At 47.3% G+C, this 23082-nt stretch overlaps 2 protein-coding genes across 13 annotated transcripts; both read left to right on the top strand.

Annotated features, from left to right (window-relative positions):
* Positions 1 to 750: 750 nt before the first annotated feature.
* On the top strand, positions 751 to 3903 carry IER3IP1 (immediate early response 3 interacting protein 1). The gene is made up of 3 exons (XM_068928647.1): positions 751 to 942; positions 1373 to 1474; positions 2397 to 3903. The coding sequence occupies exons 1-3, from the start codon at positions 852 to 854 to the stop codon at positions 2450 to 2452; spliced, it is 249 nt and encodes an 82-aa protein (XP_068784748.1). The 5' UTR covers positions 751 to 851; the 3' UTR covers positions 2453 to 3903.
* A 3174-nt stretch (positions 3904 to 7077) lies between these two features.
* HDHD2 (haloacid dehalogenase like hydrolase domain containing 2) lies at positions 7078 to 22573 on the top strand. Of its 12 annotated transcripts, none has more exons than XM_068928637.1 (7): positions 7078 to 7141; positions 8077 to 8178; positions 10840 to 11048; positions 14622 to 14706; positions 19455 to 19671; positions 20193 to 20256; positions 21337 to 22573. In XM_068928637.1, exons 2-7 carry the CDS (start codon positions 8078 to 8080, stop codon positions 21438 to 21440), a joined length of 780 nt encoding a protein of 259 aa, XP_068784738.1. In that variant the 5' UTR covers positions 7078 to 7141; position 8077; the 3' UTR covers positions 21441 to 22573. The 12 variants fall into 12 exon arrangements, with proteins under 12 accessions (XP_068784738.1, XP_068784741.1, XP_068784747.1 ...); XM_068928640.1 differs by having other exon boundaries at positions 7088 to 7141; positions 8034 to 8178; XM_068928646.1 differs by having other exon boundaries at positions 7094 to 7145.
* The last annotated feature ends 509 nt before the right edge of the window (positions 22574 to 23082 follow it).

Genomic DNA, 23082 nt, shown 5'->3' with positions numbered 1-23082 from the left:
GGTGCATTAGGCAGAGTGTTGCCAGCAGGTGGAGGGAGGTGATCCTGCCCCTCTCCTCAGCCCTGGTGAGGCCTCCCCTGGAGTACTGTGTCCAGTGCTGGGCTCCCCAGGACAAGAGAGACGTGGCGCTCCTGGAGAGAGTCCAGCGGAGGGCTACCAAGATGATTAGAGGCCTGGAGCACCTCTCCTATGAAGAAAGACTGCAAGAGCTGGGCCTGTTCAGCCTGGAGAAGAGAAGACTGAGAGGTGATCTGATCAATGTGTACAAGTATCTGAAGGGAGGGTGTCAAGAGGATGGGGCCAGGCTCTTCTCCGTGGTGCCCAGTGACAGGACAAGAGGCAACGGGCACAAACTGAAACACAGGAGGTTCCGTCTGAACCTGAGGAAAAACTTCTTTGCTGTGAGGGTGAGGGAGCACTGGCACGGGTTGCCCAGAGAGGTGGTGGAGTCTCCTTCGCTGGAGATATTCCAAACCCGTCTGGACGCGATCCCGTGCAATGTGCTCTAGAGGACGCTGCCTGAGCAGGGGGGTTGGACTAGACGATCTCCAGAGGCCCCTTCCAACCTCGACCGTTCTGTGATTCTGTGACATTTGTTCTATTTTTTTTTAAAATATATATATATTTTTTCTATATATAAACGAGCCCTGCCCCACACCAGGTCTTTCCCCCTTGGAGAGGGGCTGACGGCGGCCCTGCCCCACGCCGGCTCCCTCCCCTCGGGGGGGCCCGGCCCGGCCCCACACCGCGCCCCGCCCCGCCATGGCGCCCGCCCCGCCCCGCCACGTCCCGCTCCGGCGCCGGGTCCCGCCCTGGCGGTGGCGGTGGCGGTGGCGGGGGGGGGGGCGGCCATGGCGTTCACGCTGTACTCGCTGCTGCAGGCCGCGCTGCTCTTCGTCAACGCCATCGCCGTGCTGCACGAGGAGCGCTTCCTGCGCAACGGTGAGGCGCCATGGCGCGGCGGGCGGGCGGGCGGGAGGGAGCCGCCATGAGCCTGTGCCGCCGCCGAGCGCTGCGACACCCCCCCCGGCCGGCCGGCCGGCCGGGCAGCCTTTCCCGACCGCCCTTGACCTCTTCGCTGCGTAAACTCAGGGAAAATAGGTGGGTTTCGGGCATGCGAAAGGCGGAGAGAGGCGTTTTAGTCCCTGTGGTGCATCCCCCGCGCCGGCGGTGGCGCGGATCCTCTCGGCGTTGCCGCGTGTCTGGGCCGGGGCCCCTCGCCAAACCCCTGCCCTGCCCTCGCCCCCCCCCACCCCAGAGCTGCCTGGAAACACCCGGTTCCTCACCCTCCGCCGGGGGAGGGAGGGGGGGGGTTGTTGGTTGTTTTTTTTTTTTCCCCCCCCTTGGCTGACTTTGCCTGCCTGCCCCGCAGTCGGCTGGGGAAGCGATCAAGGGATCGGAGGATTTGGAGAAGAACCAGGAATTAAAGCACAGCTAATGAACCTTATTCGATCCGTCCGAACCGTTATGCGAGGTAAGGTGCAGGTAATCCTCCGCTGCCCGTAAGGTTTTTGTTTCCGTGCCTTAAGGAAATAATCTGGGCACGCGAGGTTCTGCCCTGCTCTTCTTCTGCTTGCCGTTGTCACTCCGTCCTTCCGGCCCGGACTCCGCGTAGGGCGGCGCAGGTCGCGGCGTGCAGGCCTCGCGCCCGAGCTTGGAGAACCGATAAAATAGTCTCTGCTTCCCGAGCTGGGCAGAGGTGGAGTGTGACTGGGGCTTGCGGCGCTGCTGCTGCAGCAGCAGCCGCCGGCCTTTTCTGGAAGTTTGGGGGAGCGGGTGGGGAGGCCTGTGAAACCCGTCGTGCAACCCGCTTCACCTTGGCCGAACTCGGTTTTGTGTGAATTCAAGTAGCCGGTGAGAGGAACGTAATTCCCGGGAGTCTTAACTGTAAGCCGGACTTACGTGCCTCGAAGTATGGAAATAAGAATGAAAACTTAATTTGAAAGTCACTGATAGGCACTCGCTATAGAGCACACCGAAATGGACTTTACACGCCCGGACAAACAGCCTTCAAGCAGTAGCAAACCCCGCGTTTTCTTCTGCCCAGCAAAGAATAAGAAATTGTATTTTTCTAAACCTCAGTAGAAGCTAAAGACAGAAACAGATTTTGAGACGGTTTAGTTTCATTTGGAGAAGGGCTTGTTTGGGCCAAAGTTAAAACGTAGAAGGCCGTAAGAATGTTTACACTGTAGCTTCCTATTAATTTTTGGAATCCCAGACTTCAATCATGGCCCCTTCCACTAATTCTCATTTGCCCAGGTAAATCAATTGTATTGTTTTTAAGATGTAGTTTATTTTACTCCTGAAAAGGTAGTCTCCCAGCCTAACATGAAATTCTGGCTCTTTGTGATGTATAAAACAACATTTTCACAATTACTCCGTTTTTTTCTCTGCAGTGCCATTAATAGCAGTGAACTCTGTTACAATTGTGCTGCTCCTGTTGTTTGGCTGAAGATGATCTGTTGCAAAAGCTTTTGGACATCCAAAGAGGAAAGTTGCCAACCATCACGGCTTTTCTGGGATCCAACATGATGTAGCTGTCAATTTGACATTCGACTTACAATAATAAAGACACTGTTTCTATTTATCTTATTTCCCTAATGTTCGCTTACAGTTTCATTAAACAAGAGAATGGGATCAGTGCAACAATGCTGTAAATATATTGGACTCCGACAAGTTCTACTGCTGCCTGTTAATAGCATTGACTGTTACAATATGCGTTGTAACATATTGCAATGATTGTCAATAGGATGCGGCTTTTGTCTTGTCACTCAGGGATGGATTTCTCTTAGTACACTTCCCAATTTATTTTTAAATTTAAAAAAATCCAGTGTTTGTTATTACATAGTTACTACCACGGTACTATTTAACAGAGTATGAATTTTGGCTCTAGAAATATTATAAGCTATTGAAAATACTGTTGTGATTTTGAAGAGGCTAAAACTAGAGGGGGGAAAAAAGCCTGTTTCATTCGAAATCATAAGTGAAATTTTCCTGGCTAAGCTGAGGCCAGGATTTTTCTCTTGGTGTTTGATAGCTTTCTCGGATTGATGATGTTTGATGCTAATGGCAAAGTAGGTTGGAAACAGGTGCAATAGCTATGCAACATCTCAAAGAGCTGTACCTAAATAGAGGCAATTCAGTGTTAATTTAGATTAGCGAGTGGTATTAGTAACTAGTATTGGTTACTATTCTTTCAAGGATTATTATTACTTCTTTTTTTTTTTTTTTAAGTGTGCGTTAAACTTTTGTGTAGTACTTTGTGTTAGAAGCGGGGAACCATTTGTATTCTGAGCTTTTGGGGTAATATGGGAGGAAAATACTGCGCCCTTTTCAAATGCAATTCTTTTTTTTAAGCAAGAGCAAATTTGCAACCTCCGTTACTGCTTCTTCCCCCCTCCATCTTCCTCTGTTAAAGTAAGGACTTTCTGAAATTGATCCTGTGGGTATGACTTTGCAGTTCTTTCTCAGACAGTACTGCTAATTCCTTAGATACAGATCTTCTCAGTGAAGTCTGCTGGGTCAGGCCGAATGTTATATAGCAACTTTGAATGCAAGGAAACGGTTCCTCATATACCTTTTTAGAAAAGCTAGACTTCAAATGTCTTTTCTGTTTCTCTCTGCTGGAGTGTGACTTGTTTTGGCTTATTTTTAAAAGTGGGAAGGGCTAGAGAAACCAGGCAGTTATGTTGTTTTAAAACAGCTTGGTTGATCATCTTTTCTGATGTTTTGATGACTAAAGTATACATGGTTGTATACAAAGATAAGTCTGTAAAACGTGTAAATGAATTCAACAGGTTTCAGTTGCAGTGTTTTGCAGAGGAGAGTATATCCAGGAAGAGGGATTTTGTTGTTTCCTTTTTTTAGTGAAAACTTGTAAATAAATTTTGACTTTCTAAGTTACGCATTCTCTTTCGTAACTTGCTCCATATCTGTGTTCTGTGGGAGTATCTTGAAACTCAACTTTATCCTGTTCTACATGCCAAAGTCAGTGTTCTTATTTAAAATACTTTTCTGTCTTATTCCTATGGCACTTGCAAATACCAGCTCTCCACTATGAGGCAATATTTTGGTGTTATGTAGCAAACCTAATGAGCCATAGTAAGATTGGCCAGAGGCAGAATAAAATCATGCTATGTCTTACATTTCCAAGTAGGTAAATCTATTACTAAGTATTTTTTATTAAATAAAATATGTTTGTGTAATTCAGAGGTGGCTAGGGTATACTGTGGATCAGTTAATTCATAAACGTATCTTCTTTCATGGGAATTGAACAGTACTTACGAGAAACAGATTAAAAAAAAAAAAAGAGACGATAACGGTTTGAATTTTACTACATTGCACTCTGATATATAACACTGCCTCTTGCCTTTGCTAACCAGCTTGTGGAAGGTATGGAGGCTGAGGATGTGAACTGCATGTAGTAATCATGGCTTTTTTTTTTTTTTTTTTTTTAAAGCACTGGTAGATATTCCCGCTGCTGATGCATTGCATTGGAGCCCTGAATGAAGCACTGCTTGCATATCATCTCATCTGTATTGACTGGAACTGTTAAAACACTACTTCTTACTGAAATAAAAGTGAATACTGAAGACTGCAAGCAGCTGCTCTGAAACATGTAAAATAAGTGATTTCTCCCTTCCATTCTCTCAGAAAGGCGGAAGTTTCACTGTATGGCTTACAGCATGTGTTCACACGCTTAGTTCAGATTTCAAAATTGCAGATCAGATGCATACAGCAGAAAGTAACAATAGTTCTGTGCTTCAGGAAGAACCGGGACAAGTTTTCCCTGGGGGCTGCAAGACAGCGATCGGAACGGGACAGCAGCTAAGGATCAGGTCTCCCAGGTAATGAGCATGGAAGGGGGTAAAAGGGTAGACAGCGCGTGGGCAGAGAAGGCAGGATGCTGGAAGGAAGCAGCAGGGGAATAACGACACTGCCTCCTTGGCGTGCGCATTTGAGCACCTCTCACACGTGCCCACTGTGCCCGTAATTCTTTGTTTAAACCAGGTGAAGCGTTTCCCCACCTTCTGACTTCTCTATTCTTTTACGTTTGACTCTTACTTGCAGTACCTGAGTTTTCCACTCATAACAGCACATCTCTCCTCTCACAGGCCACTGTGGCCTACACACCCTAAAACAGGCCGGGGCCCCAGGTACCTCAGTAACAAGGAACATTCAGAAAAGTGTTTCCACTTGGCAAAGAGCTCCACGTGCAAAGTTGTTGCTTGCCCTCCAGGAGTCACTGGCACTTCCTAAACCATGGCAGCACACTATTATCACTCACATCTGGCTCAGAAATATCAATAACCAAAGCATTTTCATGAGGACTAAGTCCACTATGGAATAATTGGAGAGGTTTCTACTAAGAATTTGCAAACGGCTGTTTCCATAGCTGTCATTGGCATGCTGAAGCCTGTTTTCCCCGCTGGTATGTTATTCATTATAACAGCAGTAAACAACTATTTTCTGGCAGGACACGCTCATCCTGTAAAAAAGTGAAGCACAGTCCCTGCAACTACCAATATAGCAGCAGTATAAGGCTGAGTTTGTAGCGTCAAAACGTCCACAAACGCCTTCTGGGCTTGATGGGTGTCACTTTAGCAGGGAAGAATAAAGGGACTGAACCCCCCCCAGTGACTGCAGCCTGGCACAACCCCCTCCTCTGGTACGCGTGGTGGATGTTTCCCCTCCCTTCACACCCCCTCAGCACCCAGCTCTGCCTGCCTTGCTCTCGGCTGGCCGAGCGCGGATGAACGAAGGCACCAGCAGAGGCTGGGCCTCACGGTGGTGCCCAGGACAGGGTGTGCAGCCCTGAGAGCCCCCCCATCCCAGTGCGCCCCCCCCCCGAGGGATCCCCCCCTATCCAGGTGCACCCTGCCCTGAGGGATTCCCCCCCCATCCCAGTGCTGCTCTGCCCCACCAAGGGATCCCCCCCATCCCGGTGCAGCCCCCTCCAAGGGGTCCCCCCCGAGGGATTCCCCCCCCATCCCAGTGCTGCTCTGCCCCCCCAAGGGATCCCCCCCCATCCCAGTGCGCCTCCCCAAGGGATCCCCCCCCTATCCAGGTGTACCCTGCCCTGAGGGATTCCCCCCCCATCCCAGTGCTGCTCTGCCCCACCAAGGGATCCCCTCCATCCCGGTGCAGCCCCCTCCAAGGTGTCCCCCCCAAGGGATTCCCCCCCCCATCCCAGTGCTGCTCTGCCCCCCCCAGGGATCCCCCCCCATCCCGGTGCAGCCCCCCAAGGGATCCCCCCCATCCAGGTGCACCCTGCCCTGAGGGATTCCCCCCCCATCCCAGTGCTGCTCTGCCCCACCAAGGGATCCCCCCCATCCCGGTGCAGCCCCCTCCAAGGTGTCCCCCCCAAGGGATTCCCCCCCCCATCCCAGTGCTGCTCTGCCCCCCCCAGGGATCCCCCCCCATCCTGGTGCAGCCCCCCAAGGGATCCCCCCCATCTAGGTGCACCCTGCCCTGAGGGATCCCCCCCCATCCCAGTGCTGCTCTGCCCCACCAAGGGATCCCCCCCATCCCGGTGCAGCCCCCTCCAAGGGGTCCCCCTCGAGGGATTCCCCCCCCCATCCCAGTGCTGCTCTGCCCCCCCCGGAATTCCCCCCCCATCCCGGTGCTGCTCTGCCTGAGGGATCCCCCCCCCATCCCAGTGCAGCCCCCCCCGAAGGATCCCCCCCATCCCAGTGCTGCTCTGCCTGAGGGATCCCCCCCATCCCAGTGCTGCTCTGCCCCCCCCCAGGGTCCCCCCCATCCTGGCGCAGCCCCCCCCCGAGGGATCCCCCCCATCCCGGTGCGGCCCCCCCGAGGGATCCCCCCCATCCCAGTGCTGCTCTGCCTGAGGGATCCCCCCCCCATCCCGGTGCGGTCCCCTCCAAGGAGTTCCCCCCCCCCCCCCCATCCCGGTCCGGCCCTCTCCACCCTCGCGCGACGCCGCGCGCCCTTTCCCCTCAGCGCCGCCCGCCCCCGAGGCCCGCGGCGGGCTGCCCGCGGACGTGCCTGCCGCCAACTCCCGGAGCCCTGCGCGGCTCCGCAGCGCCCGGCGGGCTCAGGCGCTGGGCGGGCAGCCCCGGCCGGCGAGGACCCGGCGCGGCGGCGGGCAGCCCGCAGGGCCCGGCCGGGCGGGCGAAGGCAGGTTGGTGTGTGCGGTGCGGCGGGGGGCGTCACCCTCTTCCCCCCTCTTCCCCCCTCTTCCCCCCTCCCCCCGCCGGGGTGGGTCCGCCCGCGCTGTGCAGGCGCCGGCGGGCGGGCGGTACCATCGCGGCCGGGGAGGGGGGTGGATGGCGCCGGGTGCTAGTAGCCCCTGGTTCGTTAGTCGTTGGTGAGGCACACAAGGTGGCTATAGAGAGGCTGCGTGACTGCCCCCTTTGCTAAGAGGAGGGAACAAGCCTTCTGGGTGCTGAATATCCTTGAGCTTTGCTGGCTTCCCGGCTAGCGGCCTGCACAATCCGCGCTGGCAGGCTTCTGAGCGGCGGCTCCTGCCTGCCTTAATTTCTGGGATGGCTGGCGCCTATCCTGGGCCTGAGGCCTGAGCCGGCTGGGTGCTCTCGTGGGCTGCATCGCGGTGCAGTCCGGCTTGCGCCGACGAAGGTTAACGGTAGCCGCTTCCGCAGCGCGTTCTGCGCGTGGTAGTCGGAGCGCCTAGTGGCGTCGTGTTTGTTTTTACTTGAACGGCACCACTGGCGTCGAGGCGGCTTGCTGAAACGTGCTTGCCGAGGCCTTGAACCGGCAACGCCGGACGTAAGGATCCCCTTCCCAGCGGTCTTGGTTGTTTAGGGAACTTTTTTGATGTGCGGAAATACAGGCACTTAAGAAACAAATAGGACCTGATTTCCATATATAGAGTCTTTGGGAAAATACCACCCCATCAATTATGTTTTTTTTTTTTTTTAAGCGCTGCCTTTTATTTCTCTGTCTAAAGGGGCCCATTTAACACTACAAGTAATGTTCTGAGTAATACCGGGCTTGGCACAAATGAGGCGCTTAACTGAGTTCCTTATTTTTATTATCCATTGTCTGCTAAGCAGTTTTCGTTGTTTCATTTGTTTGCCTTTTCCCTGGGGAATGGAGGATGGCAGCTCGGCGTGCACTGAAAGCTGTCTTGGTGGACCTCAGCGGCACGCTTCATGTTGAAGACTCAGCTGTGCCAGGCGCGCAGGAAGCTCTTAAAAGGCAAGCCACCTTTTCCCATTTCCTCTTACGGGTTGTGTCAATGCTGTTTGCACAAGGTGCTTCTTTTAGTGGAAGGGCCTGACGGTTCTGCCTCGTTATGCTGATATATATATAAGCGTTAATTAATATGTATTAATACCAGGAGAACTCTGCAAGGGGCCTCGATATTGACATGTTACTACACACCACCTGTTTCCCTGCAGCTTCCCTAAGTAGCTCACTAGGTCTTTTCTGAGTCTTTTCTGGGTAGAAAAGACTTATTATTTGGATCGTTTCAGCTAATTCATATGGGATTGCAGCCTTATCCCAAAGTGGAAGGTTGTTAACTTAACCTGGATTACCCCATGTGTACCAAAATCACTTCAGCTCAGCTGATGCTCAGCGCTTTGTTTAACTACGGGAACCTGATCTTATATCTGAGCCCTTAAGCCTGTGCTGGGCTAAATTGGATTAACAGTGAGAATAACTTGGCTCAGTGAGCAAGGTGTCCTTTACAGAGTCCTCATTTCATTTGGTATTTCAGACAAGGTTTTCTGTATTTAATTTTTTAAAAGCTTTTTCTGCTAGGTAAACAAGCTCAGCTTTTTAGTTGGGGAAACGTTTGATAATACAGCCCGTCTTTTATATGAATTTAAACACATTAATTAACAGTGCAGTAAGTACCCCTTCCGATGAAAGCGTGTCTACAGAAGCAAGTGAAATGATTTACCGTCGTTGAAGGGCCAAGTCGGCAGCATAGTCAGATATGCAGTTCCAGGGATCTTTGTGTCGTGTTCTGACACTGTTTCCCTGAAGAAGTCACCTTGCAAAGGACAAAGAGAAACAATATTAAGTGATGTATGCCACCGTGGTGAGTGACGAGCCACTTTAAGATGCTAGAGCAGTGAGAGTTAATGAGGGGAGAGAAATAGGGTTGAATTAAGCACGGGACGTTTTTACTGGAGTTATATCAACTGCTTGGATTTTTATAAAGCTAGACTGTAGCTCAGAGGGAAAGCAGATGGATTAGGAAAGTCTGTGTTTCTCTTCACAGATAATTCTGTGGAAATAATTATCCCCTAAAGATACAGGACTGCAAGGAAGTAAAAACTGCTGAAGTGTTGGCTATTCATTCATGCTCATTCATTCACTGGATCCTGCTTGCCCCTGTTTCATGCTGCAGGGAGAACTTGTGCCAGATGAGAGTGAGCATTCTGCAGATTCCCTGGATGTATAGAAGCGATGATACTGTCAAGAGCAGCTTGACTCTCTCCTATCTGCTGCTTACCTCCAAACCCTCAGGCAATAGTCAGGGTAATAGAAAGGACTTCTGTTGAATCAGAAGACAGACAGTATTTTATAAAGCCATTGATTCTCCTCTGCCTTCTGCTGTGCTTCTGCTTGATTCCTACCGGGCTTTGCTCGTGCAAGCCCTGTACTAGCTTCAAGAGGGGAGAGCAAGGGAGGGAAATTGGAGAAAGGATAAAACGTGGAGATAGTCCAGTGCTCTGTTGTGCTTCAGTTAAAGATCACAGGTCTGGCGAACAGATGTCATTTCCCTGCAAAGAACAGTCAGGTCTTGTATGCCTGGAGGTTTGAAAAAAGAAAAAAAAAAATTCTCATAATCGTTTTTGCTAATCCAGGTAATTGTCCTTCCTAAAGAGAGCCTGAAGTGATTGGCGCACAGCTTGCTTTGGGAACAAAACCATAGATTCTATTTTCAGGATTGCCTTTTAGTATTGAGGACATAAATCTTAATTTCTATTTTATTAGTAAACAGGGGATCTTTTTGTTTGTTTGTTTTACCAGTTCATAGTTTGAAAGGTCATCGTGTCTTTCCAGGAAGCAGAACAGACAAGGGGAAGAAGTGGCAGATGCGAGCAAGTCTCCAGCGTTGACCAACTTTATTCTGTTCCCCATGCAGTTGCGCTGCCAGTGTTTGTTTCTATAGCAACAAACAGAGAAAGTGATGGTGGGGGAGCAATTAAAGGAAATGCCATTGAAATTGTCACTTAAAATTATTTGGTTATTCGGTAGCGTGTACTGTCAGTGTGAGGCAATAACGTGGTTTTATGTGATGATCGCTGTTCCTCTGTGAAGGGAGAAATGGCTGCAAAAGCTGACATAAAAGTGCCACACAGATAACATAGGCTGCTAGAGCTTCCTGCATCTCTGAGTGAGCTACAGCTACTGTGAAATTCACCAGGCGTGTTGAGTTCAATATATCAATTTAGCAGCAAGGTTCTGCTGTTTGTTTATTTTGGTTCAGGATGCTGTTAATCCAGAATACAGGGCTGGACAACTACGATCTAGTTTGAATTAAAAGGCTTTTCAGACTAGTTGCAGTTGATCAGAGGTGTTTTTGTTACTCCTGTGAAGATGAAATTTGGAATCACCGTTTCTCCTGACTCTTCCTGGTGGCAGCAGAGCAGGGGAGACCTGATCTTGTTTTCTGCAGAGCATAGCTCGAACTCTTGTCCTGTGTTTTACGTTGCCCTCTGGTCCGTGCAGAGGCTAACGACCTCCTGTTTCTTCTGGCCTGTAGCACCAGTAGTCTGGGACCTAGGTGATCTTTTCAGCCGCAGCCTTTAGACAGATGCTCCTTTTTAAGTCCCAAGGAGGTATACGAAGGGTGTAAGTAAAAAGAGTTCTGTCCAATTTGCCTTTGCTCTTCTGCATCAGGCTGCGCGGTGCTCCAGTTACCATTCGATTTGTGACCAACACAACAAAAGAGTGCAAGAGAGACCTGCTGGAGAGGCTGACGAAACTGGGATTTGACATTGCGGAAAATGAGATCTTCACCTCTCTGACAGCAGCCAGAAATCTCCTGGAGCAAAAGCAGGTGCGGCCTCTTCTGCTGGTGGACGATAAGGCGCTGCCTGATTTCACAGGTGAGATGGCTGGAGAAGAGCACGAGGGAAGGTTGTTGAACCACTAGCTAAGGAAACATTACGCTCTCCCTTTTGTAGCACAATGAGCATGTAAAGCGTTGCTCTTTCTTCTCAAGAGTTAAAAGAGTCCACTGCGTCTCACTGTGATAAACTGGTTGTAAACAGTACCTTTGGTGACATGTCACTAGCCTCTACTACCCCGCGCAGGGGCTAGCATGTTCTACGGTTGTCAGAAAACTTAGGGCAGAGTGCGATAGCATGTTAAGTTCTAGGCAAGGGACGTCTATGATGTGCTCTGGACTGAAGTGGTCCTGTGTAGCAAGATTGAGCCTTCAGGTGCACTTGTATTCTCCTGCATAAAGCAGAATTCTTTTTCTGCCAGGCCTGTACATAGTGCAAGGGTTAAACAAGAAGAGCTTGTGTCCTCTCGGAAGGGGAGAAAAAGAAAAAGGGAGGGGGGAGAAAAGCAGCAGGAACACGCAACTGCAGGGTGGTGTTCTGCAGATTCTAATCAAATTGCAACACTGTGAACTATGCTACATCCTGAATGCACGACATGTAGCCTATATTCTGTTTCATAGTCTATAGCAATTTCGCTAGACTACCGCTAGCCATGATGAAAGCCTAAAACATGGAACTCTCTAGAGTCGTAACAATTCTTTATTCCTTTAAATAGAACGTTAAACAATCTAAAGCCGTGATTGTCATAGCTGCTTGAGGAGTAGTGGGAATGGCAGCCAAAAACTTCAAATGGGCAGGAATTCAGATAAAACTCAATACTTTTTATTCATTTCCAGTGTAGAAAGTAATATTTATCACTAGATCATTGGAGAGTTATTCCACTTACCAATATTTATATGCTTTATAGCCAGAATGTGTCAATGGGTTGGAAATCGGAAAATTTCCTCTGCTATTGTACAGAGATCGTGTCCATGTAGAACTAGTACTTCCAAGCAATTCTCCCAGCTGTTGTTGGTCCGGTGCTGCTGCAGCACCTCTTGTCCTGCTGGCTCGTGAAGATCTTTCTTAGACAAAGTTAGATGACAAAGTGATCAAAGTGTCCCATGCTTATTGCTAGGTCAGCAGTGACACAAATTGCTGAAAAATCTCCGTGTAGAGACGCAGGAAGCTATTTCTCTCTTAATAGATGACTATTAAATGTGAAATCCTCAGGTAGTTACTGTTTAGCTTGAATTATTGAACAATTAGGTCTCATTCCATGTACTTTTATTATCTAATTGGGTGATAGAAGCTTTATCTCCCTTATTTCTCTAGATTGTCATCTCTAGAGACCTGGTTAACACCTGCTTCAGTTTCAGATGTGCCTGTCTCTCTCTCTCAGCAATAAGAGGAGCCTAAGCTGGTATATTCTAACTTGGACACCTCAGGCAGGTGCCTAAAGTTAGGACAGTTAGTCCTTGACTTATCTCATATCTTTATTTGAAGAAGAGTGGAGACACCCATGTTCTTAGCTTACTTGGAGTTGAAAATATTCTATTGAAATGTGAATAGTCTTTCATCTAAACTCAGGGCAGTGAAAATGTGGATGATTTGCCACTGCTCCCTGCCTTATAAATTTAAATTCTTACTGCTGTATAATTTAAGTAGGTTCTAATCTTGCTAGGAGCTAGACATTTTCTGTCAAATTTTAGTGCCGTGGTCTATTCAGTAATGTGAAAGATGAGTGTGCAGGGGGAAAGCTTCTATGGGCTATGAGAGCAATGAAATCTGATAATCTGTTCCACCACCTAACACTGTATCTGGAGAAACGTGCTCCCAGCAACAGAGTCCGTATTTGTGTTCGCCGGAAGGCTTTCTTGGGTCAGAGACAGCAGCTGAATGCTCCTGAGGTAGATAAATCAGTTACATCTCTATGTGTTTGGGATCTTTGCGTCAGTTTAACAGTAGCTGATGCTAATGTTGTATAAGGCAAAGATAGAGATACCAGCAGAGTAAATTGGTGGCATTTTGTGTGTAGCCTGAATCTGGCGGGCATTGCTTTGTTGCCTTTTCTTTTATCTACAAGCGGTTTGGCTCATGTTCTCTCAGGACCGCTGCAGAAGCGTTTAAGTACAATGGGGGACATCTTAAATCTCTGTTAGTGACTGCTATTGAATTATTCTTGGATAATCTGTGTATAAAATTGGTCACAGATGGATGAATGTAATCCATTCTTGGTTAATGGACCCAGATGCTTTCGGGTGGTGTCACAAATCCACGTGGCATCTCTGAGTGCTGCTTTTTGCTGTCTGTGCTAACTGGAGGACACACAGCATCAGACATCAGCCAGTGGTCTGCATTGACGCTCTCTGGAGACGCAGCAGCTCTTAGTTGTCCCAGTCAAGATGTAGAGTATGTGCTGCCTGAAGGCAGAAGAACAACTCCGGCAAGTGCAGAGTGCAGCTGTTACTTAACCTATTGAAAACAAATTTCCCTGGTACTCTTGTTTCTCCTGTAGATGCTACTCTGCCTCCATTGCTGGTTCTGTGCCGTGGTCCTGTTCTTCACAGCCGTTACAGGGCCATATATAGTTCCTTCAGAGGTGACGCTGCCGTCTGAAGACAGTCATGCTCCTCCAGAACAGTGCAGGACAAAGGAGATGTAAGCTGTTCGTGAGGGAACTAATCCACATTTAAAAAAAAGCCTTCCTAAACAGCCAAAAGTAACCTAGTGTAACAACTTCTAGGTCATGCAGCAAGACCATCTTTGCCATCATAAGCAGACTGCTATGTAGAACAACAGTCAGGCTTTCCACCCTAAGTGGAGTTTTCTGTGACCGGAAGGAATTGGAAAACTGGATGAAATTCTTTAATGCTCCTGCTTTAGTATCTTAACAAAGCAAACTGATATATGCAGAGAGAGATTCTCAGATAATGAAAAGTCATTTAATTTAAAAAAAGGAAAAGGTGCTGAATTTCAGTGGAGCCAGTGGGAGAATGGTTGTTAGACTACACAGACGCAGAGTTGCGTGCTTCCTGGAGGGTTCCAGAGTCTGGATGGACCAACACCTCCAGTGAGGCTTTCCTTATTTCTAACGGACGTGTAACTCGTCTAAATGATTTGTCCGTGTCAGACAATTCTAATTTTTGTTGTCAAGTGATTAATCACACGTGTTGCCTAACTTGGTAAATGACAGAGATCGGGTTGGTTTAAACCACAGAAGATTTTACTCCTGGTGAAAGTCAAGAACTGACACTTCCTTTCACTCCATGGAAGATGGTAACTGAAACGTGTCAGTTAACAGATCTAGTCCTACCTGCTGCTGGGGAAATGCAGCACTCTTCCGTCAGCTGCTCTTGATTGGGTAGGTGCACTTGGGAATTGGTCAGTGCTGACCACTATGAAAAGGGTCTGAACACAGTCAGTTAGCAACGAGTTCCTGTGAAAAGGGGCAGGCTGAGGTGTAGCTACAGACCCATGTTCTTAGTAGACATGCTGTAACAAATGTGTCTGCTTGGGTGGTATGGATAGTTGGGGGATCACTCGGCCATGCAAAAAGCTGACTGTATTACTAGGTATGAAGAAAAGTCAGTTTACTCAGAATAATTTGTGGTACTGTTCTTGATTTTCCAGGGATAGCCACCGATGACCCCAATGCAGTGGTAGTAGGACTGGCTCCTGAGCGCTTTAACTATGAGATGATGAATAGGGCGTTTCGGTAAGTCCATCTCTCCTCGTTGTTTTTTGAGTGGTGGTTGTCTCATGCTGGGCTCTGTATCCCCATGTGTGAGAGGAATTCCTTCCCATACGGAGAGAAGAGGGTGGTAACAATATCACAGTTATGTAGTGAGGATTACGGTGTCGTCTTCCATATCTGAGAGAGAACCGCTAACCTTTGTGGAGGTGGGGGCTTTAAGCATGAGCCGCAGGCAGTCCAGCCCTGGGTTTCATAGGTTTCAGTCTGTAAATAAACTTAATTACAGCATTAACAAAACAATTCCAAACATTACAAAATTAAAACACTGAGCTGAAAAGGATAGTAACGTTTCAAGAGGAGATGCTTACACAGAAGCAAGGATGTTGAGAAGTATTAGGGAGAAGGCCTCTCTGTTCAAAACCTCAGTCTTCAGAGCCCAAATCTTACAGGGGCTAGAAGGAAATCCCGTATTGAGGGCAGATTATTCCCTATCTGCCTAATGCAGGATTTCTAGTCATTTCTTTTGAAATATCCTGTTTTCAGCAGTGGCCACCACAATATGCTGGGTTAGCTGAACTGTGGATCTGATCCAGTCCCTTTTATCACTCAGGTTGGTAGTTTTGACTGTATATTGTATAAGTGATAAGTCGGATAAAAGGTGTCCGCGACTGAGCCAGGTTGCAATAATGTGTGCAGAGCTGCATAGCCATGCACTGTTCTGTCCAGTTCTAGGTTCTACTCAACGTACTGGTCTTGACTTTTAACTAGAAAAAGATTTTAGCTTGGAGAGACTTGAACATGAGTCTGTTACTGAGTTTAGCCCTCATCTCCCGGTGTTTTGCCTTTTGTCCATTGCGAAACACACACAGAGAAGGGTAGCTTGAAAAAGCCCCCTCCCCTGCACCCCAGCACAGTCTGCTGTTTCTCAGTATCGTGCTGCTGTTGTCACGGGAAGCCCTTTGAAGCTGCTGTCCTTCAACAGTGGTTTAGGCCAAGCTGATTGACCTGGCCTTGAGAAAGGGGGAGCGGTCGCACAACCTACCTCGGCTGCAGGAGCACTAACCCGTGCTGGCAGTTGGTAACAGGCTTCCAGTGCTATCTCAGAACTAAAGAGGATTATCTGGTAATATCCTTCCCAGTTAACTCCTTGCTGTGTTACAATACATACGATGAATCCTTTCTGCTCTCTGCTCCCGGGTTGGCTGCCACTGCATAATTTTTCACCTTAGAATTGGAAAAAAATTTGGTCTCGAGCATCTTAATCCGTCTTTATAGGCACTAAATCTGAAGAGGAGCTACCAATTTCTGTGCACCGGTAGCTTGTGGAGGCTACTTGCAGTAGCAAGCCAATGCTGTCCTTATCTGCAAGCCAGTTCTATGTCATAAAAACATGTGTAGACCCAGACTGACTTTCTGGCTGCATCATTAGTGCATGTTGCCAGTGGCATTGATTTTAGAGTTTTACAGTGGATTCATGAGTGCACTCTTAATTTCACAATCGCACAAAGTTATCCCATCCTCTCTTCCAGTCCTTGCTTCATTTTGTTTATTGATATTTTGGTCATGAATATATTAGCAGTTGAACAATAGTCATTAGCGGCCTCGGGCTGGAGACCTGGACGTTTAAAGCCAGAAACTAGTCATATTATGTTCGGAGTGATCGAGGGCCCCGGGCTTCGTCAGGCCAGAGAACACGAGAAAGCCTGCAGAACGGGTCCTGTGGAAGTGAGGGAGGTTGTCCCAGGCTGGATTTGGGCTTGTTGCATTAAACACAGAATTGGACATTTGGTCTGACAACAGAAGGAAGATGCTGAAGGGCAAACGTGGTCCATGCCGCTGCAGCTGGCGGTGGGCCTGAGCTGCCCTTGCTGCACAAGAGAGACCTGGATTCAAGTGTGGAGCATATGCTGAGCAAGCCCGAATCCTTCAGCTCTCCTTGCCTCGTGATGGACGCATTCGCAGCCTCTTGGCTGACTCTTCTACCTGGAGGAGGATTTCATCGTCCCTGAATGCTTCCTGGTTTTGCCCAGTGTTTGTCCTGGTCCTGCCATTCAAGCTGTCCAGAGGCCCTAGCAAGTGCTCGATTTTTAATATCTCACTGACTTGTTCTGGGGTTTTTCCCCTAGTCTTCTCTTGGGGGATAAACTTCTGTTCTGCTTGTGCCACTTCTGTTTGGTCTGGAGGAAATGTTTAACTACTGACCCATTCTCTTCTTTGAGCCTTAGGCCGCTATTCTTTACTGCTCAGAAAACTAACTCACTTGGGATTTGCATCGCTCACAGCGAAGCATCGAGGTGACTCTGATTGAATGCAGATGCCTGTATCTGAGCTAATGACCTGGGACAGAGGAGGCACTTGTAAGGCACTATTCATTTTTCCCCTAGCAATGCTTAAAATAGGACAGATGGACTGTGCCCTAGAAGTGCTTTTTCCTCTTCACTGACTGTGAAGAGCCCAGGCTGACTAACTGCCTGGTAGGCAACTACTCTGTTGACATCCAACATTAGAGAAATCTAACCCAGTATGAGTCCCAAAACGTAGTACACAAAGAAAGGCCATTCTCGAGGCGCCATTTGAAATGCCTGGGAATAAATTTCCCTTTTTGTATACACAGGATTGGGATGCCACGTTTAGAAGAATTCCCTCAGGTGAGATCCTTCCTGTAAACTGAGCCTAAGCGGTTGTGGTGCCACTGTCAAATTAAATTTTTCTGTATCCTAGAGGCGTCCTCCCACTGTGAACATAGCTAGCTGCTCACAGATAACGCACGCCAGCTCGGTTCTTGTTGAGCTGGCTTTGGAATGCATTGATTCAGTACAAGTGTTTTGTGATAATTAAGTGAAATGAAATATTATCATTTAGGCATTGCTCAAAGTACCCAAGTTGCTCTGCAAGCGTGTGGGAAAGAAGAGACGTTCTCCAAGGAGCATACAACTAACCTAAGCCAGCCTCTTCGAACAGAGGCGCAGCAGAGCTCCAGGAAGGCTGTAAAGGGGCAAAGCAAGATTTTGTTTGTTTTCTTAAAGGCTTTTTTTTGTAAAACAAAGAGTTAAAGGGAGAAGTAATCCTTTCTGCTTTCAAGATAAGTGCCAGCGGTTCCCTTCTGTCCCCCAGCTTTGCCGTTTCCACTGTGCTAGTTACATTTCTACCTGTTGTGATAAAGACTGGAGCTGCCCGCAGGACCTGAAGAAGGTGCCGTAAAATCAGACGGGAAGTGTTTGGCAGAGAACCTCGGCTTTTATGGATGCTATCTAGAGGGCTTTTATTGCGCTGAAACCGAGGCTGGGGATGGGGGAGGACTGCTGTAACTTTGCTGAGCTTGGTAGTACCAGGAAGATTCATCCAGCAGAGCTGATACACAGACTTCCTTTTGCTACAGGACAGGGGTAGCATCTAGGTCCACTGTGCAGAGAAACTACCAGGCAGGTGACAGAGAACTGGAAGAATCAGAGATGGGGACTGGTGGATTAGGCCCAAATTGTGTGAAAGTAAGCCCTCTTAATCTGTAAAAGCAGATATGAAGTGAATTTACAGGGCTGATAGGGTAGCACAGGCTAATACGGAGCTGATTGCAATTGGTGGAGTAACAGTAGTTTCTTAATTATTCCTTCCCTTACAATTTTCCACCCATTCCAGACAATCCTGTATTCTGTACGGGCTTTTTAAATGCATAGGCCAGCTGTCGGGGAGGAATAAAAGACACCTTTTATTTATCTTTAAACCTGTGAAAACCCGAGGAGAGTATACCTGCTGGTGTGTCAGGGCAGAAATGGGCCCGTGGGAAGCGGCAGGATCTCTGCTGTCGTTCCTAGTCCATCAGGCCACTGCTGCCCTCCCTTTCTGAGCCTCCCAGGTGCCGTGCCCGGCCAAAACCCTTGGTGCCGTGCTGTCGTGCCGTGCATTATGGTCCTTATTATTTGACCCTTTTATTCTGCTCAGAAGCGTTAGGAATCTTGTGATTTGTTGCTCTGAACGATCTCCCTTTGGGAATTTGTGGTTCCCTATAGCAAGAAGACCAAACCCAGCTCCGTTTCTAAAAGGAACGGTTATAGCACTGCTAACTGGGGGATTCGGTGCGGCAGGAATGTGCCCGATCTTTGTGATTTTTTTTTTTTTTTCAGGTAATCTGTTACTCCTTCAACGTTAAAATACAAAGTCAAGGTTTAATGATTCAGCTTCCACTTGGGATTCACCTAAACACCCATCCCTGCTGGAAGCGTATAGCTCTTGAATCATTTGGCTGTTACAGGTGATACAAAGAGCCCCAGGAGCTGCCCTGCTAACAACCCGGGCTGCAGATTTCCTGGCTGCAGCAATTTTTTGAAAGCACTGCTGTGTTTTCAGTCAAGGCAGGGAGATTAACAGGAAATTAAGGCTGTGGCAGTCAAGCTGCTACCTACAGCCACTGTTTATGGTTAATGTATTTTAAAATATTTTTTATGGGGAAATCAGATCGGCTCTAATGAGGGGATGTTAGCCTTTGAAGAGCAGGGATGCTCAGAAAAATGAACCTCATTGCACTAGAGATATAGAAAGGAGTTTAAAAAAACCTTAACTGCTCAAATCCTCGAGATAGTAGTTTCTTTATTTTGGGGATTTGTTTTATTAGCTGTTTCTGGGGAGAAGAAAGGCAGGAACTTTATTTAACTCTCCAAATAAATGAACCTCAGTTGGATTCTTGTCATCAATGTAAATGAAAGCAAGATGAGGCCTTCAGCTGTAAATACCTTTCATATAATTATGTATTTTCTTCTTCATTGGTTCCCTAGGTTGATATTGGATGGTGCTCCTCTTATAGCTATACATAAAGCCAGGTATTTCAAGAAAAAGAATGGCTTGGCTCTGGGACCTGGGCCTTTTGTAACTGGACTGGAATACGCAACAGACACCAAAGCTACAGTGGTGGGGAAACCAGAGAAAACTTTCTTCCTGGAAGCTTTACGAGGGACTGACTGTGCCCCAGAGGAGGCCCTCATGATTGGTGATGTATGTGGGGACTGAATACCTTACCGCCTGCCTGCTCACCTAGTGCTCTTCTCCACCGGGTACAGGTGCCTCCCAAACGCCACACGAAAGTGATCTTTCCAAAAGCGCTGGGAGTTAGCGAGGGGTGAAAACTGAAGCATCAAAACTTGCAGGACTGAGTGTAGCCCCTGGGCTCGGCTCTCTGACTTGAGTGGGTGCTGGAGCAGCCCTAAATATCCTGCCCGAGGGTATGGGAATTCTGCTGACGGGAGGTGCCTTCTGATGTCTCCACCGTCCTTTCTAGAATCTCCCAGTGACTTGGCAGCTCCAGTCCCACGCAGGTTAGGTCTTGCTATTTGGTCAGGCAAAAAACACCTAGGAAATCATTCCTGTGATAATTTGTCCAACAGGTAACTGAAGGATTGACTCAGTATAGTTGTTTTTAACTGGTTCATTGGTGACATGCAAGGCAGAGGACGCTATAAAGCACTCGGTAACGAGTTATGACTGTGGCCACTGATCAATCTCCTCTTCTGTCCCAGGACTGCAGGGATGATGTTGGAGGAGCCCAGAACGCTGGCATGCGTGGGATTTTAGTGAGGACCGGTAAGTACTGGGTGGATCGGTCCTTTCAGGAGACAGTGGTGCGCTCATCATGCCCTGGGTACTGACAGCCCGCGTGGCTGGGCTCAGTACGCTCTGAGCCCAAGGGCAAGCCCCGGTCGTCTGCAGACGCCTGCCGTTCCTGCAGTTTGGTACACCCAGGGGCTGCTGGGCGACCCTGAGTGCATCGTTATGGGGCAGCTCATTTTGGGATTCATTCAGCAGGTAGATTTCCTCAGCTGCAGCTTGGCAGCCTGTCAGACAGTAGATTGTGACTAAGTCAAGGTAGGCCATAGGTTGGACTTAATGTCTGAACAACAGGTTTAGAGCACAGACTCCTAACTGATAGCAGGCTGATATGAAGTAATAGATGGGGGTGGCTGATCTTGTAGATTTGAATTTTACAATGACTAAAATACGAGCATTAGGCAAAGAACATAGAGAACTGGTACTTATCTAAAACGTGATATCTTAGATTACCTAGTTCAGTCGTGTTGATGTAACCTCTGACCATTCGGAAACTCTTGATGACATTCCCTTGTAATTACACTGATAACGATGTACACCATTTTGCTTCAAACAAAAGTGGAACCTTAAGGGCCTGACAATCACTCTCAACTTTATTGATGTTGTGGTAACGCCATATACTGGTAAGGTCTTTCTGAGGTAGCAACTGTTCATGCTACACAGTCCACTACCCTCAAAATGAAAGCAAGTAATCCTACTCTTCTTACAAAACCAGAAGGGGAGATGTAACTGTTATTTCAAGACCCTACAACCCAAATATCTCAATAGTTAGTGGGAGAACAGTGTCATTGCGGTACCACAGATTCAAAACAGTGCATAAGTAATGTTACTTTTGAGTCAGAGCCTCTCCTGGAGCATTTTTCAGTAAGTCTCAAGTGTTTGTTTAGGAAAGACCTGTGAGATATCTGTTCTAAGAGCATGCCAGATGGCTATCTGGCCTACCATGTCTGGCTTTTTCCGGTCCTAGGATGCTCTAGTCTAGGGGGAAAAAAAACTCAAGCTGACAGGTCACCCAAAGCAGCTTTATTAATGCACCCTTTTGTTCATCTGTTACAGGTAAATATCGACCAGCAGATGAAGACAAAATCAATCCGGCTCCTTACTTAACCTGTGAGAATTTCCCAGAGGCCGTGGAACATATCCTAGAGCATCTGCTGTGAGACAGGGAGTAGTTAGTTAGAAGAAACTTCTGTTTCACATAATTTCCGTTATTCTTGCTTCAAAAATAAAGGCCATAGGATCAATGCATGCAGCTGAAAGCTTAGCCGTGCGGAAAGCGGACTGGTGTGTGGCCCCAGGACAGTCGCAGCAAAGCCACTTTCCTGCAGTGATCGCATGAGGATGTGATTAGAGACCTCAGGTACTCAGCAGGTTAGACAGCACCGGGAAGGCTCTAACCAATACAGCCTATGTTCATGAATGATTAGGGAACGTGGCACAGACTTATGGTTGTTTTCAGCTTTCAAGAAATAACTGATCACAAGCCCTGTCTAAAAAGCTTCAGGTTCCTGTGCCAAACTAACTAAGCTGTAAAACCCACTGGAAATACACAAGTAACAAAGCACAAAGACTAACGGAGCCCTAGTCAGCCTGTAGTGATAACAGCTATGCCCAGTCTGTGCATTTGTTTTCACTGAGTATGTCTCAGCTCTGCTGTAATTTAAAGGTAGAGATTATGCCAGTCTGGGAGTGACTTTTAAATTAAAATATCACCATTACTAGTAATAACTACTGTTGATGTTTTTCTTCTCATTAAAAGAGACACTGGTTTTTGTTTTTCAAATTTTGTGTGGAATTAAAACTTAAATAATTTTCAGATGGTTCAACTAGATGCTGTTATTAAAACAAATAAACGGTACACAAACAAAAATCTGGTATTAAATGGCTTAGAGACTGTGAACGTTTGAAGTTAGACTTCAGCAGGGTCCTATTAATACTACAGTTGCAAAATTTCACTATTGTTGGGGGGTTTTTTTGTTTTCTTTCTAATGTTATGGGAAAAATTCTTTATAAGCCATGGGGACAGATTTGCATTTTTACACAGTTGGTTAGTAGCACTATAAAATGAAATTTAATTCTGTAGTATGCATTGCTTTTCCTACATGTGTTAAATAACACCGATATCAACCAACTTTGTAATGATAGTAAATAGCTTTTCTGGTCCATTTGCAAACTGTAATAATCAAAGTTCTTTACATTTGTTTTACAGTGCTCCTGAGTGTTAAATTATTAGACTGTAATTATACACTGCTGCAGTATTAACCTTATTGAAAATATAGTTTTGTGTTAATGAGCCATGCTGATTCTTGTTAAGGAAAACCATCACGATGAATGAGTGGGACGCTCTCTAAATGAAAGAGTGTCGATCTATAATCTCGTTGGGTGGGTAGTTACCTACACTTAATCTCTGTCAGTGACAAAAAGTGTGCACTGAGTAGAAATGCAAGAAACAACGGAAACCCCTGGACCTAAGGGCCATCTTCAGATACTGTTTGTGTTATATTCTGTAAAATAAGTGCTTAGCACTATTACATGTGTAACAATAAAGTGAACATCATCTGTGTTAGAAGTGTGCTGCACACCCCTCTCGGCAGGATTTAGGAACTTGAAGCTGCTGTTACACACACAAACACCAACAACGAGAAAATGGAATCAAGAGACTAACGTCTTTGCCAACTGTACAAGGTGAAAAAAAAAAAAATGTGGTAGTTGAAGGCCTTATTTTAGGTGCCCTAAGAAGTTGTAACCTGCAGTTTTGAATAAATTCACACGTCTAGTGCTTATGCCAGCAATGCTGAAGCT

Source organism: Struthio camelus, chromosome Z (assembly GCF_040807025.1).
Source record: "Struthio camelus isolate bStrCam1 chromosome Z, bStrCam1.hap1, whole genome shotgun sequence".
Lineage (NCBI taxonomy): Eukaryota > Metazoa > Chordata > Aves > Struthioniformes > Struthionidae > Struthio > Struthio camelus.
Note: the sequence above shows the minus strand (reverse complement) of the source record. Positions and strands in the feature narration are given on the sequence as shown.

Bases quoted from the DNA above. Each gene is read 5' to 3' on its own strand.
- IER3IP1 (XM_068928647.1), top strand. From the start codon at position 852: ATGGCGTTCACGCTGTACTCGCTGCTGCAGGCCGCGCTGCTCTTCGTC. The intron at 943-1,372 runs GTGAGGCGCCAT...CCTGCCCCGCAG, and splicing joins GGAGCGCTTCCTGCGCAACG to TCGGCTGGGGAAGCGATCAA. The intron at 1,475-2,396 runs GTAAGGTGCAGG...TTTTCTCTGCAG, and splicing joins CGTCCGAACCGTTATGCGAG to TGCCATTAATAGCAGTGAAC.
- HDHD2 (XM_068928636.1), top strand. From the start codon at position 7,287: ATGGCGCCGGGTGCTAGTAGCCCCTGGTTCGTTAGTCGTTG. The intron at 19,672-20,192 runs GTATGTGGGGAC...CTTCTGTCCCAG, and splicing joins AGGCCCTCATGATTGGTGAT to GACTGCAGGGATGATGTTGG. The intron at 20,257-21,336 runs GTAAGTACTGGG...CATCTGTTACAG, and splicing joins TGGGATTTTAGTGAGGACCG to GTAAATATCGACCAGCAGAT.